The sequence below is a fragment of the Gopherus evgoodei genome, chromosome 6 (genome assembly GCF_007399415.2).
Source record: "Gopherus evgoodei ecotype Sinaloan lineage chromosome 6, rGopEvg1_v1.p, whole genome shotgun sequence".
Taxonomy (NCBI): domain Eukaryota; kingdom Metazoa; phylum Chordata; order Testudines; family Testudinidae; genus Gopherus; species Gopherus evgoodei.
Window position 1 is genome coordinate 58703105 of NC_044327.1, and position 20537 is coordinate 58723641.

General features: G+C 37.5%; 1 protein-coding gene across 1 annotated transcript in view; it reads left to right on the forward strand.

Moving 5' to 3' along the window:
- CEP120 (centrosomal protein 120) overlaps window positions 1–1431 on the forward strand; it is a 67652-nt gene extending 66221 nt beyond the window's left edge. The window contains 2 exon segments of the mRNA XM_030566431.1: window positions 110–255; window positions 915–1431. Of these exon segments, the coding sequence (XP_030422291.1) occupies window positions 110–255; window positions 915–1152 (384 nt within the window). The 3' untranslated portion in view covers window positions 1153–1431.
- Window positions 1432–20537: the final 19106 nt, after the last annotated feature.

The window sequence follows — 20537 nt, forward strand, 5'->3', positions numbered from 1 at the left end:
ATATTATTACTTGTGGATTCTGAAACACTGTAAGATTTGTTAGAATTAGCACTTTTTTTTATCAGTAATATTTAATGTCAAATGATTGCTTTTTTTTTCCCCGCCTTAGCGTGAGCAAGAGAATGCTATGGCTCGCCTTAAAAAGCAGCAACAAGAGCTGGAACACATGAGACTGCGCTATTTGGCAGCAGAGGAGAAGGAAATGGGGAAAACAGAGCGAAAAGAGCTGGAGGATATTAGAAATGAACTGAACAGGTATTATAGCATTTGTAGGATTTTTTCCCTCTGCCTCAAAATAGGGGAAGGTTCAGTTAAATCAAATTTTAATTGACTGTCAATCTAGTAAAAGAACACAGTTTAGTGTCCCTTAGGTAAAAAATCGCTCATTTATAAAATGTAAGAGTCTTGTATTATAGAAAATCTATGCCAAAGGCCACTATAACCAGCTTTTGTCATGATTGTGCTTATACTGCAGCAAGCCTTTTTTACCCTCAACTCTAAGCAGAACTGCTTCATAAAAAGCTACACTAATGGTGATTCTTTCAACTCTCCTCTTGGCCCATATCTTTATATTTTAAGTACATCTAATATTGTCCTCCATTTATTATTATGCTTCAAGTAATTTTGAAACCTGAGCTTGATCACTTATGTGGGTTTTTAAACTGCATTATCAGTGCAGAAACCTTGATGAAATCATGGTAATATGTACACAAGTGATCTAAGGTATTCTTAGATTCGAAAGGCTTCCTTTAAATTTAATCAAGCAAGGGTTAGTTTGTGTTACTTTTAAAAAAAAATTCTTTGATTTCTACTACTTCAGTAAGAAATTTCAGTAAAAATCCATCTAGAATGTATTTAACAGGACAGAATTTTGTGTGTCCTTTACCTGTATGATGTACTTCTTTTATTGTCAGGCTAAAGCAACAAGAAGACAAAAAGCAATCACAAGATTCCAGAGATATTTCAGTTGAGCAAGTGGGTAGTCTTCATACTAGACAATTAAATGAAAGCTTGGATGATTATCTCACTCGCCTGATAGAAGAGAGAGATACGTTGTTGAGAACAGGTGTGTATAACCATGAAGACCATATAGTAAGTGAACTGGATCGCCAAATCAGAGAGGCTCTTGCAAAAAGAAGCAGCAGCAAATAGTATATTTGGAAAATATTTTTGTAAGTTAAGTCAGATACCTTATGTTTTAGCATACTAGGATGATTAATTTTACAAACTAAGGCCCTGATCCTGAAGAGGCTTAGGCACATGATATATTTTACGCACTTAGGAGACCTTTTGAAGTCCAATGTAAGTGTTCACAGGATGTGAAGTTCAGCAGATGTGTAAGTTTATGCAGGATCAGAGCATAAGGTGTTTTTTGTTTTTGTTTTTTTAACACATTTTTATGTTAAAATATATTTATATGTAAATATACTTACATATATTTTGGATTTTCTGTTTAAATATTTTCTACCTTTCCCCATCCCCTGGCTGGATTTATTTATAATAAAACTTTTAAAAATATCTATTCTACGCTCCTCTTCAGTATTTATCATAACTTGTTTTATAGATTTCTTTCAAAATAGGTTTTTCAATAAAATTGTATTAGTAAAAAGTGACTGCAGTAATTCCCAGTGATATGAGTTTTGTTAATTCTTAGCCAAAACAAGTGCTGCACTTCTACAAATGTCATATCCTGTTACATTTGCAAATATGTTTAGTGTATTTTAATTTGTAAACTATTTCTGTGACCACAGTTAAAATTATTTTATCATAAATTCTGTAGCTCACCATTCTTTTAGCAGAACACCTCTTTTAAACTTGTACTCATTGTAGATGACATAGTTTTGAAGATAAAACCAGAGGTATAATTTACCAAACTGAAACTGCACAAATTATTAGGTAACTCCAAGTCTGATCTTGTAACCATTCTTAGCATGGAAATCTCTTTGCTATTGATGAGAGTTTTGCATAGAAAGGTAAAACAGTTATTAGTTGCTTATGAGGCAGTTAAGGTCCTAATTCAGAAAAACACTTGGGCATGTGCTTTAAGTCCATCCTTATTCAGGAAAACACTAGTTCTTTGTAAGCACACGCTTAAATGTAAATACGTGCTTAATGCCAATACAATTATAATTAGTGCTTTTGTAAACAAAGATGCTTTCCTGAATGAAAGTCTAAATGGCAGTGGCTACAGAGTTTTTTTTCAATCATCTATGGTTTTCAGTTTTAAATTTTTATGTGAAATTGAGATATAAAGAAGCTTAAAAAAATGAAACGTTATACAGTATTTGTTAATTGCCATAAGAGAAGAGCACAAAGAATAGGGTGTTTTTATTTTTTTCTGACTGCCAAAGTTGAATAAGGATCATTCTGCATTATAAACCCTTTACTCTGTTTTGGCACAATTAAAATTCGTGGTGTTAGCAGGGTTGAAAGCTTAGACTTAATCTCTTCTCCCATCAACGAATGCTGGGGTTTTGATATATCACCTACTAGCCCAAATGTTAGTGACTGGTGCAAATCTCATAGTACTGAAAACAAACCCTAACAATTCAGTTTCACTTCAAACATGAATGAAGACAATTAATACAGAGAACTTAATTTTTTTACTTAAAATAATCACTGGACTTTTTTATGGTGTCCCAGTCATGTAAGTGCCATACTCTTCTTTTGGAGCTTTGCATTCATGTAATACAAATTTTTGTATTGGTTCTGGGTTTACTTCTGACATGTTGATAAAGAGGATAGTATTTCTTTATTCTGTCACAGGTCAGCAATTTATTTAATGGAGGGTTTGTTTAGGTCACTTTTTTGGAAGAAAACCAACTTTTTAAAACAATTATTTTGTGGGGGGAAAAGTGAACATAAAACTTTTTCATGAGGAATGATCATTTATCAATAAACGCATATATTTCATAACAAAAAAAAAGCAATACTTAGTAAGCTTGTCAATGTTTAAAAAATGTTTATTGTAATATGTTAATGGATTTAAAGATGCTAGTTTAAAAAAAAATACAGCAAAAAAACCTCAACTGGCTGTGTGAATAATGAATGCTCAGGTAACCATTATAAATCCATGGAGAATTGTAGATGTTTAACTATGGCTACATATTCTGTATCACTGATGTATGATTATATGCAAATATAGTCAAATAAATGTGGGATGTTTTATTATCTTGAATGCAAGACCTGTTCCGAGTTCTTTGAGTCATCTTTCTCAAAGTTTATTCCTTTGCTGGGATTATAATTTTTTCCAACACTAGAGGGGGCCTTAGACTAAAAAAAGGCAACTCTTAAAATACTAAAGTGCATTTTCTTTGGCTTAAGTGAAGTAAAGATTCTCATCTTTAAAATTATAATTTTTTAAATTTTGTGATTTTCATGTTTTTATTTAACAAATAAAATCTGAATTTAAACAACTTCACATTTTACAGAGGACTGTATATTTGGGGAAAACATTTTACTTCAATTTATTGTTACAAAAATCTATTCTTAGTGTGTTAGATGCTTGCACATAATTGTATATTCAATCAATGAAAACGTTGCCAAATTCAGTTTGAAAACTCATTTGTTTCTAATTCATTGTCTAGTTTTACAAGTCTTTTATAACAAAAATAAAGGTGGTGGTGGTGGTGCAAGATTTTTTTTTTAAGACCTCATCACCGTAAACATTTTTCATTTTAATCAACTAAAACGTTTTTAGTAATACGCAAGATAAGGACGCTTTATTTTTTTAAAGCTGTTTCTAGGCATGTTACCTGGATGTCCATGTGCATTTACATTTAAAAACAGCATTGCAAGAATGGGAAATGTATATTCTGTGACCCTCTAGATAAAAGGTTTTCTGTACATTTTTCTTAGTACCTATTGACAATGGATTGTGTTTCTATTTTGACCAGGATTGAAAAGGATATGGATGGAGTTTTAGGCACTTTAGTATATGCAGAGTAGGTTTAGTTTATTTCAAACATAACTTGCCCAAAGGCTTTTCTGTCTAAAATAGCTGTTTGTTATATCGGTACAATACATTTTTCCAGAGGTTTTTATGTATTTGTGTGTGCGCGTTGTGTTCCAGAGCTGTTTTTAAATGCATTGAATTAACTGAAGATCTGATCTTGTTCCAGCACACTAACAATGCAGTGAGACCAAATCTCACTTTATTCTGCCGTAAAATGTTTCAGTGAGGCAGGAATAAGACCAACACCCTGTCCTCCCCTGCCCCCACCCCCAAATACACACACAAACACAAGATACTTGGGTTTATTTAAGTTAATCCAATAACTGAAACAGGTTCCTAGGAAATTCACATGCACCAGCTCCAGCAAACACTTACTTATGCACATAGTTAAAATCCTGGCCCCATCAGAGTCCATGGCAAAAATCCTGTTAATTTCAGTAGGTCAGGATTTCACCAATGAAGTAGATGGGATTCATATCTCTAAGTGTTTACAGTGTTAGGTCCTTAAATTGAAATAGCTTTAAGTGGTTCCCAAAGTTTTTCATGTTGAAACCATAGTCACGTTAACGGAGGTGATCCCAAAGGGAAGGATCTAAGAGATTCAGGGTTTGAAAATTAAAAGCATGAAAAAACATTTCTAGACAATCCAAAAATTGCAATAATGTGATCTCCCGATTTTATAATACTTTTATACATCGGGGCTGTTTGTGTTTGTTGGTTTTTGCAGTTTTGTTAGAGATTAATTCAATTTGTCTTAATCTCCAGTATGGTCAGGGCCATGGCTCTGTGATTGACTCTGCATGGGCAGACTCCTGCATGGAATCATTGCAGGACCTGGCCCGTTTTTGTCCAAATTCGTTCTTCAACTGGTGGTGGGTCATTGGTACCTCCAAAAATGAGGGCATCTGCAAACTTATTACTTATATATGATAGCCATTTTCTCATCTCCCTTAGCCACATTAATTGTTGAATTTTATATCAAGCAATGCTGACTTGCTTGCACTACACAACTTCACTACTAGAAGTGTTACCTGAAAGAACCAGGTAGCGCTATTGGTTAAAGATAGAAGGGTAGATGTGTAATGTTTTTATACCCTCACAACTGACAGTGGAGCTTTGATAAAGGTTTTGAGATTTGTACAAACAAATTGAAAGAATGTTTAATTATAAAAATGCTTATCTGAAATATCTTAACTTTAAAAAAGTTTGTAACTGCAGTGCAATGGAATTCAGTAGATAAAGAAATTTGCCAGATGAAATATATATAAAAAAACAAACAGCAGTGTGTGCTTTGAAACTAGATTTTTAAAATAGATTTGCATGGTTTATTTTCCTATATATTGCTTTTTGTGTGGAGTTATGGCAATTGCACTTCATAACTATAATTGTTATTTTACACTTTGTAATCCACTTTCAAGATCTGCACCTTTTCTACAATGGTAATATTATGTCTGATGCTGAGGTTTCATGTATTCTACCCCTACCCTTTTTCACTGGAATTAAGATGCCTCTCCTTTCCATCCATTGAGGTTCCCCAAACGCATGATGCAATGATAAAGAATGGAAGTTGTCTGTCACATCTGTTAAGTGCTACTGAATTATGTCTGTACTAGTTAATACATATTTACTCAATTATGTATTTTGCTACTTCTGTGCTTAAATGATCATGACCTGTGTCAAGTCTTGAAGAGGAAGCACCAGCTCTGCTATTGTTAAAGACAGAACTGCAGAAAAGCGTCTGTATACTTAGATCTCATTTCATTTGCTTCTCCGGGGGGGTTGTATTAGTAGTGTTTTCATTAGAAATGTTTTTACAGATGTTGGCTCTCCAGATATGAAGTCTCTGTGGTGGAGAAGCAGTCAGGAGTTTGGCATCCAGAATAGAAAGAGAGGGGCTGGGGGGAGTCATCTTTGAAAGACTAATTTTATGGAAAAATAATTTACTCACTTTGAATATAAATGTACAGTAACCCCATGGAGGCTTTAAGATAGAGGAATTGAATTCTTGCAAGTACAGAAATTGTTTTCTATTCTTAATTTAAAATCCCCCCACAAATCTGTCATTCTTCATAATAGCAGACTAAAACGGGCCCCATTAATAATGCTCTTGGAAATGTTGCACCCACTAATTGTAGGCCAGTTTTATTTCAAGTAAAATACTTGCAGCTTGACAGAATTTGAGAATTTTGTGTGTTTATGGAGGGAAAGTTTTGCCTCACAAATGTACACACAATACACCAGTGTAGTAGTACAGAGGTATGCTGAATGTTGATCAGATGGTTTTAGTGCATGTGTGGCACTTTGTGACAAAGGCACGTTTTGCACTGACAAAATAATTCATGATGAACATTCAGAACATGTATGGAGACTTAAGGTAGGTTCATGTTTTAAGATTCCAGAAGATACAAGATTTGATAAGTCAAATGATCACACTGGGGGGCTCCATCCTGTTTCTAACCAGTATGGAGTTTGGTTTTACTATAAGAGGAAATCGTTAAAAATTTTTTCACAGAAGGTGTCATCACTCTAAGTCCTGTTTAAGACTGTTTTATTGCATAAAACGCTAAATAAAGTACATCAAGTCATAATGGCACTGCAGCTGAACAAAGCATTTAGGTGGTAAATCGTTTAAAATGAGTTCCATATGATGTCTTATCATGTATTTTAAACCAAGCTGCTGATTTGATGCAAGGTGGTACAGATGGATGATGCACTAGTCTTTTACTTCAGCACGTGATTCAAGTTCTGCTGTAGGTCACCAATGGGAAAATGAGCTTGTTGGTCTCATCTTAAATTCTAGTGGAAGTTAACACACACCTTTTTAATATGTGCAATGTATTGTCTGTGTTTGTGAAAGAGACGCCCAGGACTTGAGCAGACCAGGTGTTACAGATCAGGACTGAGGTGTATTGGCAGGACTGTGACTGGAAATAGTCGTCATATTTATTTATAGTAGTACCTAAAAGGCCCCCTATTAGAGAGCAGTGTCCCATTGTGTTAGGCACTGTATACTCATAAGAAAACAGTTCTCACTCCAAACAGCTTACAGTTTTATACAGCTTATTAGCTTTATTTTTATGTACAGTAATTTAAATTAATACTATTAATCCCTTATTTTTATGAGCAGTCACACACCTGTGAGTGTAGAGAGCTGGTTTGGGCTACTTCTCTGAGACCCTTTTTAACTTTGTGTGGAGAAAAGAGTTTAAAAACAAAGTTCATGTTTATGTCAAGGTATGTTATCAGGTTTGTATAATTTCTATAATGTATTCACTTAGCTAACATACTTTTTTTTTCTTATTTTATGGTTTTCGGAAGTATGGCTGATGTTACTTGAAACATCTATTTTATTATTTCATCTCTCTCTGGAGATGTTTATGGGCTAACCATAACCCAAATATGTCTGCTGAACAAATGGTGAGTTTGCAACTCAGAATAACCTGAAGCAAATTCACAGGATGTCAGCAAGAGCACAGGCTGACTTACCACACACATACCATAATCTCTACCATGGCTCCCTATCAGGGAGAAGAAGCTACCACTTTGGGAAAGCTTGCATGTATGTCACCCTATACATCCAATCTCTAAAGGGAGAAGTTTTACCCACATGCTTTCCTGAATGACTTTGCTTTCTGTTTCCTACCAGTTCCTCCACCATTTTTCCATCTGCTTTTGACCCACTTGTAGATTTTTATTGTACTGCCTTATCATGAACAACCAGTTTGCACCATGTGAGTCCTGAGACTATATCCAAATCTCTATACTTGTCCTTCTGGGGGCTTCTTGCCTTGTTTTGTGAATACCACTGAATAACATTGTGATCCTTGGTGGGAAACGCACAGTCCCTTGAGAACAAATGACATTTTATGGCTCCAGGATTGTATTTTCCTATTGCATACAAAACAAATCATTGGTCTCCCATCATATATCTAACATGATCTTAAGTTAGTTGAATTTGGAGAATGTCTAGAGTCTCCCTCAACCACAATATTATGCCCACATTGTAGGGCTAAAAGTGTGTGCGCGTGTATATGCAATGTAGAGTGGATAAAAAAGGAGGAATCTGATTATCTGACTAAAGTAGCAAACCATGTGCTGAGGTGGGTAGGTTAGTACAGATGGGGATGGAAGCTGCACACTTCTCTCCTTAGAAGCCTGCAGACGCTCCTTTTTAGGTTTAAGGGGTAGGAGACGAGTGATTGGGACAGGGCTGGTGAGCAGCTGCTCCTGGTGTTTTGCTCCTTTCTAAATCCAAAGGATCATGGTAATGATGATTAGCTCAGTCACAGCTTTTGTCCCCTCAGAGAGGAGGTGATATCAGAATAGCTCAGAAATGAAATGATCCTTCTTACTCGGCAGATCAGAATTATATTTGTATTGAGAGTCACATCAGTTGATTTTAACAATAAGTAGCTTGTTACCATTTATTCCTGCTTAGCTCTTCAGAACCAACATAACTAGTAAAGTGAACTGGGTTATATTCTCGACTAGGCATCATCAGCAAAAATGAAACTTTAAGTGCAGGGCCAGCATTTTCATTTGAAGTCAGAGAGGTTTGCACGTGTGTAACTGAGGAGAGAATTTGGACTGCAGAATTATTTTTTTATTTTTCAGTTGGCGATACATGTGCCAGAATGAATACATCTTGACTTTTAGACGCCAGATTGAGGTTGTATGGAATGGTAGCTTTAAAAACCACCCCTTTATTAGTTAACTGAGCAAATCTGATCTAGAGTCATTTGAAACAGTGTGTATGGAACCCCACAATGCTATTTTAGAGTCCCTTTTAGATTAGAACCAGCCTTCAAATTATTGAAGTCAATGCTAAATATTCCATTAGTAGTGGAGTCTCTGGTTTACCACTCCAAGGATTTAGTGAGTCTGAAGAATTACATCTTCAACTGCTACCTCTACTGCCAAGGAGCTTTAGTGGTTGTTCATGCTGTCCTGAAAGTCTAGTCAGACAGTGATTTCAGGCATGTCAACTTGAAGTTCAGCATCCGGTTCGGATACTGTTCTACACAAAAATAAAAGGGTTCTAAACCTTTAAAATGAGTAAAGATTCTTAAGATTGATTTTTTTTTTAAATTTAATTTTCACAGGTTACTGGAAGTGTAGGTGAAGCATAACAGAAAACAGACAGATAGGGGTGGTAGGAGAAATCAACAAAAGGGAACATCCCTGCAACAATCACACAATGTGGAATGACAATTTTAATTGCTTCAATTAACAGAGCTGACCTCTCCTAATGTCCTAATAATACAGTGGTACATGCAATGTAGTGGATAGCGCACAGGACTGGACCTGCTGCGTGACCTCAAGCAAGTCATTTCATCTCTTGTTCCTGAGTTCCCCTATGTAAAATGGAATTAATGATTCTGACTGCCTCTGTAAAGCACTTGGAGGCCTGCAAATGAAAAGCAATATATCAGAGTGGATTTTTATTATCTCATTAATAATACACAAAAATGAGGGAAGGAAGGAGGGATTGGCCACTACTGGAACTATCTTTCTCGAGCAAGTCAATAGAAGTTGCCTATGTTAGTTTCTTTTGATGCAGCAAAATCTAACAACTATTACTTCCTAGTTTGGTTAGCAATTAAGCATAAGAGCCTCTTAAGAGAGGATTTTTTCATTTTTTAATTTCTAAAATTGAATGAGGTTTTTCCAGTCCCGTAATTTCTCAGGAGAACCTTGGCAGGCTGCTTTTTTCCTAGAGAAAAGAAATGGATGTGTAGCACAGAGCGGGGTGTGCTATAGTGTTCTGAGTCTAGTTGTGGCTTTGCCACTGATTTACTGTGTGGTCTCTAGGCAGTTCCTCTCTGCCTTTGTTTCCCAATTTATAAAATGCGCATGATGTATCCGAATGGGGTGTTGAGGATCAACTAGTTAATGTTTGTATTGTGCTTTGAGAACATTAAGGCGAGGCATTGTTTATTATCAGATCCTTTATGTTAAGTGAGTAAGAAATTGAGAGGGTTTTAGTGAATTCTTTTATAGGAAAATCATTTGCTGACTTATTAGTATTGGAGTACTAATAAAAGTGAATCCTTATTATCCTAAGAAACATGACAGATAATGTTCAAAGTGAAACTTAACGGTCTGGAAGGAAGCATTAGTACAATAACCCTCAGCCTGTATGAAGCCAAATGTCTCCCTCACAAAGACACACACATACCTCATCAGTGAATTTAATTCCAATGATAAAGCTATAAATTCTCTAAACTGGCCTGGAGTTTAGCATAAACACTACTGAGGGATGCTGGACCACAGAGAGAGAAAGAGGCAGAGAAAGCAGTTGCTTAGCTCTGGCTGATTGTCTATTGCAGAGAATGCTCACTATCAGCTGCTGAATCACAAAACCTAAATATCTCCCTATATATCAACTAGTTACCAGCATTCTTGTGATGGTGGAAAATATCTGATCTCTGAGGGGGAGCTAGTAGGGGGGTGGAGGAGAGACTGATACACTTTGTGCAGGACTAACAGCTGCTGCAGAGTCCGTTTGGTAGTCAGCCCTTTGTTTTGCCACTTACTCCTTGGCTAGTGCTATAGAGCTTAGATTAGAGTGACGAGTCTATCCATTCTAAACTGGTGATAAAAAACTGATAAATCGCACTCCACAATGGAGCTTTTTCCCCCTTTTCTTTTTGGTGTGTACACACTAGGAGAGAGGCAAGTTCCTCTTACAAACAGAAATTAATGTTAGTGAAATTGTTACTGATGAAAGGTGTGAATGAACACATGGTGGGTAAATGCAAATAAAAGTTGTATGTTTAAGTGTTTACCTCAAAATTAAGCTAGATCAGAGTATCTGTTGCCCCCAAAAAATAAAAAAAATCTGAAGTGTTTTGCCAAAAAAATTCTTCTCAAATGTTAATTTTTTAACTTGCATGTATAGGTGCACAAATAGTGGTCGGGAAATAATTTGGCAGTCTCTTGGCAGTCATCAAATAAATTATTCACAAAAATTTATTTTCATTGTCCTTCCAGTTCTAATGGAAATATTCTGCTAAAAATGGAAATAATGTACCTTAGCCATAACAAACGCTTCCAGAATTAAAAAATAAATGGTTGTCCATATCTTCATTTTGCTGCTGCTTATTTTACCACTCAAGTTTCAGATAAAAACACATTTCATGCTGTAAGGAATGCAATCTATTACAGAGAATGAACAACGTAGTAAGTTGTGTACCACAAAATAACAAACTTATGTGAGTACAGGCAGGTCTGCTGTTTATATTGCTGGATTCAAACTTTAGTAGGTAACTTTTGGCAGTGAAAGTACCAGACTGTTACTTATATACTAGTTAATATTGACTTACTTTTCTTTTTTTATTAAAAGAAAACCACCTTTAATGGTCCCTGAAGTCTTAGCTTAACTGATTTCTTCTCTGTTATAATAAAAGATGTCTATTTTAATCAGAGGTTTAACTAGAGATTTATTCCATTTTCATTAGCAATAGAAGTTGCTGAAGCCCTTTCAAATGTTTGCTTTTGAGAGAAGAGGAACAAGATCCATTTATGAAGGGATGAAAGTATGGAATAAGCATAGAACAACCCTATACAAGATTTCTTTTAAAATGTGCTGCTGCTGAATGGTAGAATATGGAGTTGATAGGTGTTATAGTTAGACATCTTCAAGCTAGAAAATACTGCTATTTATTTTTTTCCTCCTTTTTATGAGGCAGTATCACAAAGGTGAGGGCACCAACATCAAATATTGTAGTAATTTTCTTATAAAAGTAGATATTACACTCATTGGGGATTAAAAGTAGCGTTGGTGCAGGTTAAAGGCAACATCAAGCATGAGATTTTCGTGAGCTAAAATTCCTGGTTTGTGCTAATTCTTGTTTCCTTCATCTCTTTAACACAAGCTTTGGGAGGTTTCTTAATGGAAGATTTAAAATCCTACATTCATGCATCCTCATAATACATGTTTTTAAAATATCACAATCTAAACTGCTTTTTCTAGTTCCATTTTTGTTATCATAGTATCTGTTTTAATGGCTATTAAGCTACAACGTCCATACCTTATCTTTGTCAGTTAATGTATCTAATTCCACCATTCCCAGAGGGAATAAACCTGAAACTAAAGCCTGCAATATATTAAAGAATCAAGAACGCTTATGCAGAACAAACAGAGGATTTAGCTTGATAAACAGCAGAGAGCTCAGTGTCTTTTATGTCCAGAACTCAGAACTGGAAGAAGAAAATGACTATAAATTATCCCAGTGCAACAACATAACATAAATGTATGTTTATTTAAAACTTTATACAATCATTTATCTGGGCTGTAGCTCAGTCTCAAAAAGTGCTCTGCTGTAATGAGGCACTGAGGCTAGCAGTGAACAAGAGTAAAAAGATATATGGTCTTCAACCAGAATTTGCTTATGGGAAAAATGAAAAGCACTTAAGCAGGCCCAGAATATCTATAGCTGGTAGATCAAGCAAGAGGATAATGCAATAATAACAAAAACTTTGATACGTTTTTTCCTGTTTCTCTTCAAAATATTACATTTCTTGTAATGGGACATTGTTTTGAGAGCTAAGAGGAATTAAGTTGTTCCTTAATTTTCACACTTGAATAAAGGCTGATTTGTTGCCATTGTCTCAAGTATGACATTTCTCCATAAAAATTAAGATTAAAAAAAATCAGGGCAGGACTTCGCGTTAATATGCATTCCAGGGGAGGAACTTGTTCAATTGTGCTGCTGTTTACTCTCATCTGTAGCAGTGCTTACAAACCATAGTGATTATCCTGAAAATTTTACCACTAATTGTTAACTTTTAAAATGTGTTATTCGTGGTAGATTAGAAAGCCAGTAATTATGTATTTACACTTGAGACTAAAAATCTGACCTATATAATGTAACTTTTATCGCAGACCAGCAAATGAAGCATTCATCTGTTCATGGGGCCAGATTCAGTGACTGCTCTTCACACTGAGTAGCACGTCACTGCTTGGGTAGTCCCAAGCAGAACTCAGTGGGCCTGCTTGAGGCACAAGGTGCCATTCAATATGACATGGCAGAAACTGGCCCACAATGGTCCAGATCCCAAAAGTGTCTGAGAGAGACCTTCACTCCTATCTTGTCCAGGAAGGGTTCTTAGTACATTGCAGCACTAGGCCTTGTATCCTGTTTAGAAGCTCAGTGTTTTGGGTGGTGGGGTAGTGAGGATGGTATTAAATAAGGGCTGCAATGTTGAGTTGATCTATTGATTCAAACTTTCAGCTCTATGTTGCCAGAGTAGTGCAAGGATTCTTTTTCCATGTGTGCGGCGTACACTCAGTCGCGTGTAATGCTTTCCCCCATTTTATTTTATCCTGGCAGTAAAATGAAATTGATGTGAGTCATGTTGTATAGAAAAATCCTACATTTCTATGTCCTTGAAATTAAGTGTTTGGCAGTGGCAGATGAACCCCATCTTACTATCACATCTAGCCCATTGTGCAATGCTGTATATATGTGGACCCATTGAAGCCATGGCAAGTCTCCTAGTCTCTTCAGTTGCAACAGGTTTAGGCTCTCTGGTAGTTAATTCCCTGCACAGCTGATCAACTGAAGACTTAAAGCATAAGGTACTTTACATGAGCGGAATCATCATTGTTGCTTGCAGATCTGCAGATGTTATCAATGATCATAAAGTTAGCCTATTCTTTTAAAATCCAAACACAGTAATTGTCTCTTGATTTCAGTTTCACTTTACTGCCACAAAACAGGTGGGGTTAGGGAAAGTATTGTAAACCTGTGTTCAAAAACACAATAGGCAAATCATTTTATCCCCCTGTAGTACCATTTTGACAATGTCCGTGTTAAAACAGAAGTATTAGTGCTATAAACTACATGATTGCATTAATAGTTCTGTCTATGCAAATACATACATTTTCAAGCAAATATACTTACTATGTCAATAATTAAAATATCCATTCAGTATTTGCAGAGCTGTTATGAACTAGCATATGAATACATATTTACTGTAGATAATTTAAAATGTAGATTATTTCCTTGGCAGACTTTCTAGCAACTGTTTATGCATTTTAATTTCATTATTTACCTCCTGTAACACTTGAACGTTTAAAAAAAATATCCTATGCCTCCATCCACAGAACTCCCATATGTATATAACAGAATCTCTTACACAACAATGGGTGTCAGTACAATCTTTAAAATAGAGCAATACAGTGAACTAGATGATAGAACTCATTTTATTTTTGTAATTGAAACCATTCTGATGTTAGGTTTCTTTTGTTTGTATTTACATCTTTAAAATGGAGAAATAGTCCCACGTTGTTGGTATTGGTATATACCTTGTTAGACTGCAGAATACAGTAACTGTAATGTGCTGGGATATGGCATGGTCTGTGAAAACACTGATATGGTCCCTTAACTAACACAGTGACAGTCGTGTGACCAGCACTGCTTTAACCATTTCCCACTAGGAACTAGTGGGAAGAACCACAGTTTAAATAGGAATGGGAAACGTATAAAGTCTTAGAGGTAGCATCTGCTGGTGGAGACCAGGTTTAGTCTAGGCACACGATTGTAGAGCACTTATAATAGTGTCTGGGAGGCTTCAATGAATACTAAACATGGCCAGTAACAGTAGGATTCAAAGCTGTGTGAGATTTATTCCAGACAGTTTTGAACAGGACTTTTTTTTTTTTTAATTTCTAGCTGTGTTATTACACTCGAGCAAGTGTCAATTTTTTTGCATAAACTATTTTTGTTATATGATGGGCATTTTCTGTCTGTCCTTTTCCATAGTATGACTCTTCTAAAGGAAAAAGAGATTCATATTATTGAAGATTGTTCAACTTGTCTGTTCCACATCCTTGTTCAAAGTAGGCAAATTGTGGCTGAAATCTTTTTCTCATAGTAAAACACCACAAATGCTGGGCCAGATGATAGAACAGGATCCACATGACTGAACTCCTGCACCCTCAAGTTGTCACAAGACAGTTAACTTTAATTTGGAATTTTATTCAGGCAAAAAATGCTATTTTCTTTCAAAACAAAAACCCAGGCACTTCATTTTAGTAAAATTGCACCAAAGAATAACATCAGCTCTTGCATCCTTTTCTGTACCACAATTCTTGCCTCAGGGTCTCCATACAATTGCAACAGAACTACGGGATTACAGTAATCTTCACAAGTCAGTGATTGATATATAATAAATGTTACATATGATTTTAAAAAAAATACAATTAACTAGATTCATTTTAAATTTCATACATGCCCCCCACCCCCCAAAAAGAGAGAGAGAGAGGGAGCCTGGTCTTGTTGAAAAGAGACTATGCAGAGAAAGGTAGTTTCACCTACTGTGACTATAGAAAGAAGTGCTCACCTCAACTAAATGTGGGGGGTCTTTGTCTGGCATGAAAAAGTAGATGGGGCTTGTTTAAAAGTCCATACTGCATTTGGGGAATGAGGGAGGGAAAGGGGGGGTGGACTTATCTGAGCAGAGTAAAGGAGGGGAACAAGATGTGGCTAGATCAGATGAGGGCATTGACCCATTGTGTGCATTGCAGGTGGGGAGGGGAGAGAATGAGGTATTTATACCTCTGCAGTCCAGAAGCCGCGCTCTCATATCAGTCATATTTTGGCTGATGTTAGGGAAAGAACTGTGAAGTATGTAAAAACTGGCTGTGGAGGAGGCATCCACCTAATTGCTGATGCCTCCTTGTCAAGGTGTCCAGTGCAGGTACTTGTTTATCAGGGAGCCTGTAGCAGGAGTTGAAAGTGGATTTGTGGGAGGCATTCTCTAAGGAAACTGGAAAAAAGGAGTTGCAACTTCTACCATTAGCTACAGCAGGGACACCCCCTCCCATTAACACTCATACAACACAAGGAGGATAGCAGGGTCCCAACCAGCACATGGCTGGGACCAGGTTGGCAAGGGGGAGGGTTTATGGCAGCCTTCCAAAATGGGTGCAAATGATGAAGGAAAGAACGATGACCTGCACTGTACAGTTCATTGCCAGGTATTCCCAGATATGTTAAGTGACTAAAGTTGCATCTCAGTTAAACCACATCCATTGCACCTTCCCTGTCTTCCTGTATAGCCGGGGCAAAAGAACTGAAGTGGCTGGAACTGCTTCTCACTCATATAACTTCAGTAACTGAACAATCACATGCAGTGTTGAAGTGGTCTGCAATAGGCACAACTTTGCTAGAAGGTTCTGGAACTCAGTGGCTGCAGGGCTCCTTTTCCCAACAGCATGGAATATGCAGTGGCAGCAGCAGCAGAGAATAGTAAGTAACCTCTCCTTTTGTATCTCAGCTTGAAGTTATTGTGCTAAAAGTTATCCCCTATACACATGTAATCACCTCTGCCATGTTGCCTATAATTACATACTAGTGAGGCTTCCCACATTGCTTTCAGTGCAGTACAAACGAAAAGCACACTCTAACTCATTTTAATCGTTTCAGAGTTACTTATAATATACAAACTAAATGTTTAGTTATGCAGAGGACAGCTTGTCACAGACAGCTTTGTTGCTAATGTATACAAATGTTGGTATGGCGCTGGCCTCCCTCCCTACACACACACACACACACAGACACAGACACACCACAGCCTAAATAAACTGATTTATTTGTTCCAGTTATTTGATAAGTGCATCATACCTCAAACCCTAAGAAACCACTTTTAGGAGGATTATAAGTTTTATGATGTGAAAAGATTACCCTGAGTGTGCTGAGCAAAGTTTATATTCAAGGACTCTGTGGGAGTGAAGTTATTTCCAAAGGTTTGAGCTGGGGGGCGGAGACACACAAAAGAGGGATTTTCTTTTGTTGTTGAGTTTTCATGAAGTGACTGGCCCCATCCTCATCAAGCTTCTAAAATTACTTAATTCAGGAAAGATATTTTCTCTCCCTCATAGATGTGAATGTCAGGATTTCCCTCTTTTCTTTATAAAAGCCAGTAAGTTCAACAGTAAAATAGCTTAAGAAAAACAGCCATAGCTTTTTGCATGTCCTACAAGAAATAATCTGTGCATGCGTACTGTGTTGTTTGACACCATAGGCTATGTGTACACATGCTGTGGTGAAGGGTATAACATATGCAAGCATGCTGCAGGTGGGGGTACATATACGGTTTTGATATGTTTGCAGCAATGTGGGAATCCAGTTTTTTTGTTTGTTTTTTTTAATATGTTGTGAACTTAATTCCCCTTTTAGAGTGAAGGCTTAATAACTTTGGTCTGGACCAGAAATACAGTGGGCTGGCACTATATAGGCATAATTTAAACTTTGGTCAGGACTAAGTATACAGTGGGCAGGCAATATACAAATATGCCACACATTTGTGCCAAAGCACCTCAAACTTGCAGTCCTGTCCTAGGATCTTGAGCAAATATTAGCTGTGGTGCTGAATCATGTGGTATTTGTGTAACCATCCAGTGTCCATCTACACTAGGAGATGGCTGCCTCCATTTTTGTGTGCCAAACTTTAGATACTTTACAGAGGGCAGATTTCTAAAGTGGGTGTACTTAGCATTTCCTGAATATCAGGCCCCTCTTATGTGTCTAAATTGAGGCATCCAAATCACCAGATACTTCTGAAACTTAAGCCACATTTTATACCCATTTTCAAGCAGTAGTGCAGTTGCACTGGTGCTATCAATAGAGCAAGTTCTAGTGTAGACCAAACACAGGCATTTTCATCACATCATCTAACCTTGCTCAAAAACATCAGTTATGTTTATGCCAATGGAAAGCTGTAAAAAAATTGAGCTTAAGATCTGATTTTCCTGGCTACCTAGATTCCAGCAGTAGTTTAAATTTGTGTCCTAAACTACTGTGCATTATGCTGAAACGCTCCATTTGCCGCCTTTCACTCCAGAGTGGTGGATGAAAAATCTGGGAATTATTTGTATTTTGGGCTTTTACTTTTAAAATGCTTTGTGACTGAAAGTGTTACATAAATGTAAGATATTTGATTGTTTATTATTATTTGGGTACCGTTCTTGGTTTATTAAGAAGTGTAGAGGTATTTGTTGAATCAAAATCCCTTCTGTTTACATTTATCTCCCCAAATGGTGTGAAACAGAACTCTACTCCAGTGAACATTTTTATTTATTTTGAAACAGGCAAAGGTCTAATATAGCCAGGGTATTGGCATTATATAATATATCAGTATGTAAATAATGAAAGAAAGACCTGAAGGACACAAGACAGAGCATTCTTGTAGTATTCCATAGGCCATATGTTTAGCCCATTAAAGTCAATGGAAGTCTTTCCACGGACTGGAAGGGTTTTGGATCAGGTCCTAAGCTAGTGTTTCAGACTGAGCACACAGAGGATTTATTTCCTCTGAAGTGCACCAGGACCTGTCTGACTTCACCCCAATCATAACAGCTGCACTTTTGGAAAGCTCACTTTGTTGGAGGCCACTCCATTCCTCTCCCTCCCTCTAGTGACCCCCCTTCCCCAAATACACACATACACTTCTAACCCTGTTTAAGTCCATTAATGAATGCACTAATGTCTGGCTATATGTACTCTGTAATACCACTGTACTAGAATGGCATTTATATTATACTCTGTTCTCCTGTATCTTTCATAAGGGAGTTTTATGTGTCAGGAGAAAATACTGGATTACACTCTTTATTAGCCTCATGATACTATAACCCATCAATACTTGTCTAGGCCTGATGAGGTCATGATATGATTTTAATCAGAGTGAAAGAAGGGGGTGGAGGAGAGAGAAATACCTTTAGAAAAATCAATTGAAACTGGTTGTTGCAGGTAAATACACACAATGTTTTCAGAGTAAAACAGAGGACAGCAGATGGCCTGTTGGTTAAGCTCAACTATAGTTATCAATTTAATATCAGATGTCCTTTGCTCAAGGAGAAATAAATGATGTACTTGCAGAATATAGTCCAGTGGTTCTTTTTCCACTTCTCTCAACCTCAGTCATCTTTAAGATCCCTTCCATTCAGGAAAGCAGTTATGTTGATACTTAGCTTAAGCACATGTAGTGTTATTGGGGGATGTCCCATTAATTCTTCAGCAGGTTAAAAGGTTTAGGCTTTAGTAGGCTGTCTGGCACTTGGTGGTGTTTATTATTCACTTGAAATTTTGCTCTGATCTTTCAGGGTCCCACTTTGGCAAAAAAGAGCAAACTGTTGTGACTGCTTTGTATATTCCTTGTAATAAAACTTGCACATCTCAAAGGCAGAGAGAGAGAGAGGATCATTCTTATTACTAGGTTCATGTATAGTGGTCTGCTTTAGCAGTACCAAAATTTCCCTGGAGTGAGCCTCCACTGAATGACATTGAATGATCACTGATATTATGGGGCCATATAATGTTACTAGAATGGTTAATTTTGGGTTTCAAGAGTATGCTACTACTGTTTAGACTTATATAGTACTTTTAATTTTCATTATGTTTTCACCACACCCCTCTGCCGTAGTAAATATTTTATCATGAAGAAGCAGAAGTAAATAAGCTAATTGACTTGTTAAAGGCTACAAAAGAGCGTCAGTCAGTAGTAAGACTGGAACATTGGCATTATGATGTAAGCAGAGTCAGGATAAGCTCTACCCTGACATCTGGTGGAAAGAATGTCAGAGAAGTATTTGCATAGCACGCCTATCCTATCCCAGACTGCTGACGGGTGGGACTGCTTGGTGACAAATGACTCACCCTCAGTTGGGTGGTACTTGCTAGACAAGGGACATGGGTTCCAAAACCCAGTGAACTGAGAGAGGCTGGGGGACAGGTGTCTGTGCCTGGTGGTGCAGGCTCCTTGTGGAGCCAGAAGCACCAGTTGCACCCCCTCCTCTCTCCACTGTGGATGTCAGAGTTGATTTTTTATTTCCCTCAAGAATCTAAATACAGGTTACTGAGCTGAATGCACTTTGGGCTAATGGTGCACTAGCACTGGGCTCCCCCACTAAGGACCATGAGATCACTAAGAGTGAAATCACGAAAGAGCTGAAAATGACTGAGCTGAGAGCACTGAGTACTGTGCTAACTAGTGGGGGAGCCTGAAGATATACTGTGGAACAGAGCAGCTGGCGGAGGGAGCAGTTGTGGGGACGGCTGTCGCAGATCACGGGACAGCTGGTGGCAGCAGAGCGGCTGGCAGAGCGGGAGTAGCTGTGGGACGAGTGGAGCGGCCCACAGAGCGAGCGGGCTGAGCAGTTTGGCAGAGTGGCTCATGGAGCAGAGCAGCTGGTGGAGCGGAGCAGTTCCTGAGGACGGCTGGAGGAGCAGAGTGGAGCAGCTGGTAAAAGCGGAGCGTTCGTGGAGAAGGTGGAAGCAGAACCCACGTAGAGGCAGGGCAGTTGGCCCCAGACCACGTAAGGTGCCCTTTCTACCAGGCTGGGGGGAGGGACCTCTACAGATAACCCTTGAACTCTGGGTGGGCATTGACCAGAGACTTTTGGGTTGTTGGACTTTGGGGTGATTGGACTTAAAACCTAAGGGGAAAAAGGACAGTGCCAAACTTGGAGGTGGGTTTTTTTGTTTATGGTTTGTGTTATAACCCTGTTGTGGTGTTTACTCCAAGGGAGGCTGCATTGATTCCTCCTTTATAAAAGATTTTGTACACTCAGACTCCG